Source organism: Oratosquilla oratoria, chromosome 23 (genome assembly GCF_046742065.1).
Source record: "Oratosquilla oratoria isolate Oo_2021 chromosome 23, ASM4674206v1, whole genome shotgun sequence".
In the NCBI taxonomy this organism is placed as follows: domain Eukaryota; kingdom Metazoa; phylum Arthropoda; class Malacostraca; order Stomatopoda; family Squillidae; genus Oratosquilla; species Oratosquilla oratoria.
This window is the reverse complement of record NC_134799.1, coordinates 31,597,565-31,607,564: the sequence shown is the minus strand read 5'-3', so window position 1 is coordinate 31,607,564 and position 10,000 is coordinate 31,597,565. Positions and strand designations below refer to the sequence as shown.

Here is a 10,000-nt window from a genome sequence, read left to right as displayed (position 1 = left end):
ATCCCAATTAACGAAGACATCGAGTAGGGAGAACCGAACTCACAAGAGACCTCTGAGGTCTTCAGACCAAAGCTGCAGGCATGGATTGGAAGAGGATTTGACAAATTTGGGAAAGGTGTAATTTTCATTACAAAGGGCCTCAAGGCGTGCGCATCCTGCCTCAGTTTCAAAAATATATCAAAATAGATTCGGTCAATTCCAGCCCGAATTTCAAAGTTTTCCCAGGAAGTTCGCCACACCTTTCTCGCCCCGTTCGAGTATATCAAGGAATTACTTCGACCAGTTTTCGACTTCTTCCATGTCGCTTCGCAGCTGGTCCTCTCCCCCTTCAGGTGGATCCTCCGATGGTGCGTTTACTACCCTCTCGAGGTCCTCGCGCCCCTCCAGCAATGCGTCTTGGACGAACCTCAGAGGGCGATCTTACTTCGAGTGGTCTGGTCCTTCGATCTCGTCCTTCTCGCACTCCTCTTCTTTGCCGCCGTCTTCTTCCTGAGAAGCTTCAAGTCGCTGTCTGATATCAGCGCGGTCACCAGGACTTTCTATCCTTATGAGACTCTGCTGCACTTAAGTACCGGGAACCTTGCGTTTCTGGTGGCCATCCTGTAGTCCCTCTCCTTCGGAGGTTCTCTATTCCGGGCCAAGAAGATCACCAGACGACATGCCATCCGAACAGGTAAGTACTGGATCCTGACGCGGTCCCTCGGGGGAGGGATTAACGCGGCCCTCATCCTTCATCTCTTCTACAGGAACGCCTGGGAGGTCAGGGGCCCCGCCAGACAAGGGATGCAGAGATCTTTCGCCCTCTACAACCACGAGGTCGAGACACGCTACGCAGTCGACCAGCTGCAGGTTGAGAGGAGATGCTGTGGGATCGACTCCTATGAGGATTGGTTTCGTCTGTAGCAGGTTCCTAATGCTCTTCTCCCCGTCCTACGACACATGACTAAGTTCGAGGGGGACATCATTCACCGGGTCTCTGACGAAGTACCCTGGACGTGTTGTAAGGTCAACCTCGACAGGCAGTGCCGAAACCAGCACCTCCTTCGGGAGAGGAGGCTCGTCGGTCTCAAGTACCTGACGGTGAACACCCGCGGGTGCTTTGCCTCCGCCGTCACCTGGTTTTACCACTTCGCAGGGGTGACGCTGACGGTGGCCTGCGTCACCGCCTTCGTCGTCGCTTTTTCCTTCGTCCCCATCCGTCTCGCAAGCACTTCGATGGAGACCGCGGTCTCGACGAAGAATAACGCGAGGAGTCCGGCCATGGGTTGGGTCTTCTTCACATTCGAGAGGGCGGAGAAAGAGGAGGCCGAGGAAGAGGAAGCGGGCGTCGAAATGGAGGAGACGGAGGTGGAGGGCGGCAGGCGCAGAAGGAAGAGGAAGAGAAAACGCAAGAAAGGCAAAGGGCCAAAGGACAAAGGAAAGGGGAAGGGGAAGGGTGGCAAGGGCCAAAAGAAAGCACGAAAGTGAGGGCAATTGTGATAATCGTGGCCATACGAAGAAGAGAAAATATGTGTGTGTTTGTGTGTGTGTGTGTGTGTGTGTGTGTGTGTGTGTGTGTGAGAGAGAGAGAGAGAGAGAGAGAGAGAGAGAGAGAGAGAGAGAGAGAGAGAGAGAGAGAGAGACAGACAGAGAGAGAGAGAGAGAGAGAGAGAGAGAGAGAGAGAGAGAGAGAGAATTGAGTATCTTCCCAATCAGAACAAATCACGAACTCACCCCAACCTCTAAAAGAAAAGAGAAAGAAGAAATAAAAAGCACTGCTTTCTCCACTGATTACCAATCATCCGTCACTTAACCGATCGGCCATGTTCAGAGTCCACTGCTAAACAAAGGCCTCTCCTAACCTTTTTCCCCCTGAGTCGCACGACTGCGCCGACCTTTGCCATGTCACTCCTGCAAACCACAACTGAACCGACCCGGATGGCCCCATAACTACAGGGGCAGACAGATAAGAGAGACAGAAACAGAGTCAGAGACTGACACAGCAAGGCGAAACGGACTAGTCAGGCAGGCAAGACAGGCAAGGGAGACAAGAAAGGATGACATCAGCGATCCAGTATCAAGGCACAAGAAGGAAATTACATGTCATGGATGAAAACGACGACCCGTGATGTCTAGTGGTGGTGGTGGTGGTAGTGTCGGGTGGTGGTATCTCGCGGTGGTGTCTGGTGATGATGGTGACAGTAGTCGTGTCTGATAGTGGTGGTGTTAGTGTTGGTTGATAGCGACGACAACGATAAAGCTCAGTCACTTAACAGCTTCACCCTTCTAGTATCAAACAAGAAAACCTATGTTCTTCCGTCCTGTTTCAGAGCCCCATAATGAAAACAGCGGCAACACTGAATTCAGTTGGGAGGACAAGAAATAAATAAAATATGAATTGATAATAATAATGATAATGAAAAAAATCCGTTATTATATACGTGCACCTTCACGTACATGCACATTGCGCACACACAAACGTGTTTGTGTATATATGAATACATACACTTACACATACACACACACACACACACACACACACACACACACACACACACGTACACTTTATCCGGTCAGGTTACCCTATACGCAATGAAGACAGTTAACTTTGAGCAACAAAGCAATTCCCCCTGTTTGCAGTTTTATGCAATACAAACCGAGATTACAATCTCCCAAACTCAGTACATGCTGGACAGGTGAAACATCGAGACTTTATGTATACGATGGATTCTTATATTCATTAAATTGGCCTTGTGTAAATCAACTCCAGTGATTTATTTATTGTATAACTAGAGGTAGAATGGATACAATGCACATAAAACTCTCTTTCTCTCTTTCTCTCTCTCTCTCTCTCTCTCTCTCTCACACACACACACACACACACACACACACACACTCACACACACACATACACACACACACACACTCTTTCTTACTAAAAATAATAGTCGAAATACCTAGATTCATCTATCGCAAATAGAGAAATTCTCTTGACTCACTATTTATAGCCAAATGGAACCCTTCCTCCCCTTTTTCGAAAATTGACTTTCCAAATTCCAACGAGAGAGTGGGAAGCCATAAGGAAGCTTGTGAGAGGCCCTCGTTCAGAAAGGGGATCCGGAATGGCTGTGGCGATGTGCTTTAGCATTTTCAAGACACTCCACTCCCCACCCACCCCAGCATTCTCCTTTCCTCCTCTCACTTCCCCTCTCCTTCTATTTCTTTTTCTCCTCTCCTTTTCCCTCTTTCTACTTCCCGTCTTCTCCATAACTCTCTCTTTCCTTCCTCCTTCTCTTATTCTCTTTTCTTCCCTCCTCTCGCATTCCATTCTCTCTTCACCCCTTCCTTCCACGCAGCTTCTCTCTCTCTTCTCGCCTCATCTCACTCCTTACCCTCTCCTCTCCTCCCATCATCTCATATTCCGTCCACTCCTCTCATCTTCCCCCCATCCCACAGTTTCTCTCCTTTATCCTCGTCTCATCTTCCGTCCCGTTATCTTTCCTCTCCTCTCCTCTCCCATCACCACACCTTCCACCCTCTCCCTTCCCCTCCTCTCCCACCTTCCGGCCTCTCCCATCCCCTCCCCTTCTCTCCCACCCCCTCCAGCAGGAAACCACAAACGCATCCCATCCATTCGGGACAAGAAGTGTTTCCTGGATAACGTGAAATGATCGTCTTCATCTCCTCGAGTTCCCGAGGGATCTCCTCAGCAGGGGAACCGCAACTCGGAGGCCCCGTGACGGCATCTATCATCCTCCTACGGCGTCTCCTCCGCCGCTGAAGGACTTCGAGACCTCGAGACCACGTGCGAGGCGTCGAGGACCCGAAGGTAAAAAGGGCGAAATGCACGGTGGATGTACAATGCACAAGGAAATTAATTTCGTGGTTATGGGATGAATCGTTTTGGTTAGGTTACGTTACTAGGACATGTAGGGTTAGGCTAGGTGCGGTTTGTGTAGTTTTTGTTTGGTTAGGTTAGGTTAGGTTAGTTTGTGTAGTTTTGGTTTGGTCAGTTTAGGTTAGGTTGGTTTGTGAAGTTTTGGTTAGGTTAAGTTTGGTTAGGTTAGGGGTTATTTCAGGTTGGTTAAATTAGGCAATGGTACGTTATGTTAGGAATTGTTCGGTAAGATTAAGTTAGATTAGGCCAGGTTACGTTTGGTTAGGCTATGATAAACTAGTTTAGGTTAGTGAAGGTGGAGTTAGGTTACGCTAGGTTAGATTAAGAGTTGGTAAGGTTAGGTTAGAACAGGTTAAAATTAGGGCAGGTTATGTTAGGTTGGTGTTGGGTTATACTAGACCACAAATAGTGATAATATATTTTGACCAGCTGTCACAAAAATACAATAAATATTCTTATACATTCTTCTTCTTTCAACATCATCCAAATACAAGTAAAAACCTAAAATCTTAAGGTTTGGTCAACGATCTACGACTAGTCGAAATTAACCCTGTTCCTCGACCCCAACAATTTTTTTTTTTTTTTTGGGGGGGGGGGCACCCGGAGCGTCCCAGGGGACGAAGGCAAAGACACCAAAAGAAGAACACGAACAAGCGAGAACAGGACCAATACCGGAGGGATGCAATATGTGACTATGTATGGTGACATGAGCGTGCAACTGCGATATTAGTCGGCAACCCACGTCTGAAGAGGAGGTGGTGGAGGAAGATGAGAGATGACATTGCCTTTGAAAGATTCAAAAGGACGATTTTGTGAGCCGGCCTCTTTCACCGCATCTGCAATCTGTCAACCAGTGTCCACCTTACAAGTGATGGCTTTGAAGAATTGAAAAGAGTATTTTGTAAGAGCTCACAAAAAAGAAAAAATATATACTGTATGTGTGTGTGTGTGTGTGTGTGTGTGTGTGTGTGTGTGTGTGTGTGTGTTTGTGTGTGTAGCCCACACGCGCATGAAAACAAGGACAGTTTCAAGGAACAAGTTCTGGAAAATTCCCGGAAGAAACGGCGCTGTGCTGAGTCACCTCGGCCCTCTCCATTCACGAACCAATTCATCCCCACCCAAACAATACAAACAAATCTCCAACCGGATAAATTTTCCTTCAGGACCGTGATCCGGGGCCTTCCCCTGATGTTGCGAGAAGCTCCACTCTAAACCAAGGTCTAGAGCCAAAAAGGGTTTTGCCATGGCTAACGAAGATAAAAATAAACATGACTAAAATCAAATAAAATGAAAAAATATATATACTATCGAAACCTAATTCTTAAGATCATTTACACCAGACCACCCGCGCTCAAGGAATAGGTATCTATGAGAGGGAGAGAAGAGTCTACACACACACACACACACACACACACACATACATATACCAAGGCTTTTTCCCCTTTACAAGGGAGGTAGACAAAAAGGAAAAGGCATAAAATCATTTCCACCCATTCCATCCCTGAATACACTCCACACCCCTCCACCATCCCTCTCATCTTAGCATCTCCTGGATGACGGGTCATCCCTGCACCTTGTCCACTGCCCTGGGTCAGAAGCAGTGTAGCAAGACACAGCACATCCACAGCAAGACCGCTTCATTAAATCGGCGACCCCCCCCCTCTCCGTCCCCCCATGCATAAAGGAATAATAAATAAATAAATAAAATAAAAATATGAGATTCCTTTACATATACTATGGCTCTCTTTAAGACTATTTACACTGTCCAAAGCTGCTAGCAAGATGAACACCTAAACGAGTCCATTGTTAGTCGAGCTGCTTGCGCAGGCACTCAAAGTTGCGAGCAAGATGGATCCTAAACTTCGACCCCTTTTGCTTTAACAGGATTTTAATTTCCTCCATTTTTTTCTATCCATTCTTATGTATGCATATAAGCTATATTCATCACGTGACCATTATGGGGTAATGCGCGACGAATAATAAAATCATGGAATTCTGCATGAAGAACATTAAGATTGAGTAATGCATGAAGAACTGTAAGACTGTGGGGCAATTCATGAAGAACAGTGAGATTATGGGGTAATGCGTGAAAAAACAATATGGTAATGAGGTAACGAATGAAGAACAATCAAATTGTGGGCCAATGCGTGTAGAACGGCAAGATTATGGGGTAGTGTGTGAAGAACAGTGAGATTATGGGGTAATGCGTAAAGAAGAGTGTGATTATGGGTAGTGTTTGAAGAGAAATAAAAAAAATAAGAACAAATCATTCAGAGATCAGCCTAAGTATTGGACAAAATCTTTCTTTGGTTGCCCGAAAAAAAAAAAAAAAAAAAAACCAAGCCCAACATTACCCAATTCACCACCTTCCTTCAACCTCAAGAAGAAATAGACGAAGAAGAAGATGAAGTTAGAAGAAGATAGAAGAAAAAGGACAATAAGAAAAACAATGAAGAGAAGAAATTAAGGATAAGTAGAAAAAAATAGAGGAATAGGATCTCTTCTTCATAAAATGACTTCGATTTATGGAAGTCTATCTCCAATCCCAATTGAGAAGAAGGAAATTTCTATTACAGTCCACACCTATTTACCGAAACATTTTGACCTTCTGTGGCAAATGAGTCAAGTGGAGGAGCCGACAGCAACAGTCCAAGTTCTCCTGTGATGCTTTCTAAACAATAATGCTCAACTCCCATATATAATCATCTTTATACTTTCTCAAAACAATTCGATTCGTATACACAAACACATACATACTGTATGTAAAAACAATGTATATATACTGGGAGGAGGTGATTTAAGATACAAACTTTGTTGAAGTCTACAGCAGTGGGAGCACTGTTTGACTACTTTGAAAATCTCTAATCCTAAAAACTAAGAGAAATTCTTATAAATTGAACAATATTCATTGCCGTTGACTCCATATAAACGTGTATATATATATATATATATATATATATATATATATATATATATATATATATATATGCATACATACAAATAAAACTATGATACAACTGTCTATCTTTATACCAAGAAGATACCAAAAGGCCTCGTCCTCTAAGGGTGGCAGCCACCATAATAATAATAAAAAATAAACCAAAATTAATGTACTTACAGTATTGATTTTCTTCGGCATGCGGAGGGTGTGAAGGAATCTACATCTACTGCGAAAGCAAGGTGGTCCTCATGTCTGAAGGAGACCGGTGGGCCCGGCTCCTCGAACCTCCTTGAGGCGGGTTCTTCCCCGACGACGGCCTCGGGCGCTGCACCTCCTACTCGAGGGCGAGGAACGAGTTCCCCTGAAGCGCAGCGGATCTTCCTCGAGTCGCCCTTGGCGCGGTTGGAGGAGATCCTCGAGATGCAGTCTCGGAGATAGAGCCGGAGATCCGGAGAGAGGCGTGGGCGGGGTAATGGGCGTGCAAGAGGTGAGGGGTACGGTCTTGGTACCGTCACGTGATGCAGGTGAGGTGCTGGTGGTGGTGGTGGTGGAGATGGAGCTGTGGGTGAAGGTGGGAGGACTCTGGAGGAGGGTAACCAAACGCTGGTTCTGGAGTTCGAGGTAGTTCTGGCGAGATCTTGGTGGTTGGGGTGATGGTGGTGGTGGTGGGGGTGGTGATGGGGGAGGGGAATCGGTGGGTGGGTTACTGATGGTATGAGGATGCGTGGTGTGGAGCCATGGTGGCGGCTCGTGGGGTGCGCAGCACAGGTCCGGCCGTCTTCGTTCTGGCTAGACCTGGTGCTCCTGCTGGCGCTGCTGGGGGCGCGGCGCGGGGCGAAGGCGAGGGGGGACCTCCGTGGATCTAGTGGTGGGCGGACATTGTCAATCTGGAAACGGAAGAGGAAAGGTCGCTGTAATTACTTCGGTCATGAGGTCATCTTTTTTTAAATTAAAGACACGAGCAAATGCTTTGAGATAAACAAATCTAAAACTACAAACACACACACACACATACAAAAACATGCACACAAAATATATAAAACAATAACTTAAAACCAGATATATACAAGTTTAAACGGTCATATCGAAATGGAACAATAATATTTATTTCTTAGGTGTAGGGCTAAGTCCTCTGTTGCAAATATATGCATTTCCAAGTGGGCATGCGACATCAATGATAGACGGAGACCTATTTAATGACAGAGATGATTACATGATCTTAGAAATCCGGAAAAAGTGTTAAAGAGGGCAAGACCGTGTTAACATCTGCCACGCTACTCCTTCAAACTTCTCTACATCCTTTTTTTTATCCCCACCTGCTCTCTGTTCTCCAAGACCTTAACTACCATCTTCGCCTTTAAGTGTTCATACAGACGAAACCCTGGTAAACATAAGCGCTTATATGAGAACCAGACTCAATGCTACTCCAACACCTGTTGAACGCCTAACGCACCCAATGTTTTTTACCACTATGCCACACACTTTCACTGACACCCAAGTCCAAATGTGTACCCGACCCAGACCCCATCCCGGGGCGCCTCCAGATCCAGATCGCAGACGGTCACTGGGTCGCTGCTCGCCATCGGAAGACCGAAGGCTGGATGCCATAGGTCACCGCCGCCGCTGACTAGGGCGATGGAATCGGGGTCGATATTTCGTGATGGATGTGGTGGTGGATGCGATGGTAAGGTGGAGTTGGTGGTGGATGTGGTAGTGGTCATGGTGAATGTAGTAGTGGATATGGTGGTGGTGGTGGATGCGACAGTGGTAGATGTGGTGGTGATGGATGTGGTGGTAGTAGATGCTGTAATAGTGGTGGAAGTGGTGAATATAGTGTTGGTAGATATCTTGGTAGATGTGGTAAAGTTTTAGTAGGTGGCTAGTACCTCATGGGTGACAGCGGCTGGTAGACAGATGGTAGTAGGTTGTGCAGCTGCGAAAGAGGAAAACGGCCGAATGGAAGAAGGAAGGAAACCAAGGGGACGACCAAGAATAATGATGATCACGGAGTTGAAACCAGAAGGTAATTGCGATAATGAGGTCGACGGGGCGACTTTCTTGAAACTGGAAGTCGTTAACTATGCCCCTGGAAAGGGCTCCAAGACGAGACGGGGGACAAGATAAGAAGCAGTGAGAGAGAGAGAGAGAGAGAGAGAGAGAGAGAGAGAGAGAGAGAGAGAGGGGGGGGGGAAGACAGGGAGGGAGGGGGGGAGAGAGAGAGAGGAATGAGGGAGAGGTCTGGGGGAGAGGGCGGAGGGAGAGGAAAGAGGGAGAGGAAGGAGGGAGAGGAAGGAGGGAGGGAGGGAGGTCGGAGAGAGAGAGCGAGCAGTGAGAGAGAGGAAGGAGGGAGAGAGAGGAGGGAGGGAGGAAGAGAGAGGAAGGAGGGAGAGGGAGAGAGAGAGAGAGAGGAAGGAGGGAGAGGTAGGAGGGAGAGGAAAGAGGGAGAGGAAGGAGGGAGAGGAAGGAGGGAGAGGAAGGAGGGAGAGAGAGGAAGGAGGGAGGGAGGGAGGGAGGGAGGGAGGGAGGGAGGGAGGAGAGAGAGAGGGAGGAGAGGGAGAGGAAGGAGGGAGAGGAAGGAGGGAGAGGAAGGAGGGAGAGGAAGGAGGGAGAGAGAGGAGGGAGGGAGGGAGGGAGGGAGGGAGGGAGGAGGAGAGAGAGAGGGAGGAGAGAGAGAGGGAGCAGGGAGAGAGAGGAAGGAGGGAGAGAGAGGAGGGAGGGAGGAAGAGAGAGGGAGAGAGAGAGAGAGAGGAAGGGGGGAGAGGAAGGGGGGAGAGGAAGGGGGAGAGGAAGGATGGAGAGCAAGGAGGGAGAGAGGTAGGGAGGGAGGAAGAGAGGGAGCAGGGAGAGAGAGGAAGGAGGGAGAGAGAGGAGGGAGGGAGGAAGAGAGAGGAAGGAGGGAGAGGGAGGGAGAGAGAGAGAGAGAGAGAGAGAGAGAGAGAGAGAGAGAGAGAGAGAGAGAGAGAGAGAGAGAGAGAGAGAGAGAGAGAGAGAGAGAGAGAGAGAGAGGAAGGAGGGAGAGGTAGGAGGGAGAGGAAAGAGGGAGAGGAAGGAGGGAGAGGAAGGAGGGAGAGAGAGGAGGGAGAGAGGGAGGGAGGGAGGGAGGAGAGAGAGAGGGAGCAGGGAGAGAGAGGAATGAGGGAGAGAGAGGAGAGAGGGAGGAAGAGAGAGGAGAGAGGGAGGAA

General features: G+C 47.9%; 1 protein-coding gene across 1 annotated transcript in view; it reads right to left on the bottom strand.

Moving 5' to 3' along the window:
* Positions 1–10,000, bottom strand: part of LOC143037757 (uncharacterized) — a 766,745-nt gene that overhangs the window by 661,298 nt on the left and 95,447 nt on the right. Inside the window, exon 5 of the mRNA XM_076206310.1 lies at positions 6,996–7,705. Coding sequence (XP_076062425.1) covers positions 6,996–7,705 — 710 coding nt within the window. The remainder of the gene's footprint in view (positions 1–6,995; positions 7,706–10,000) is intronic.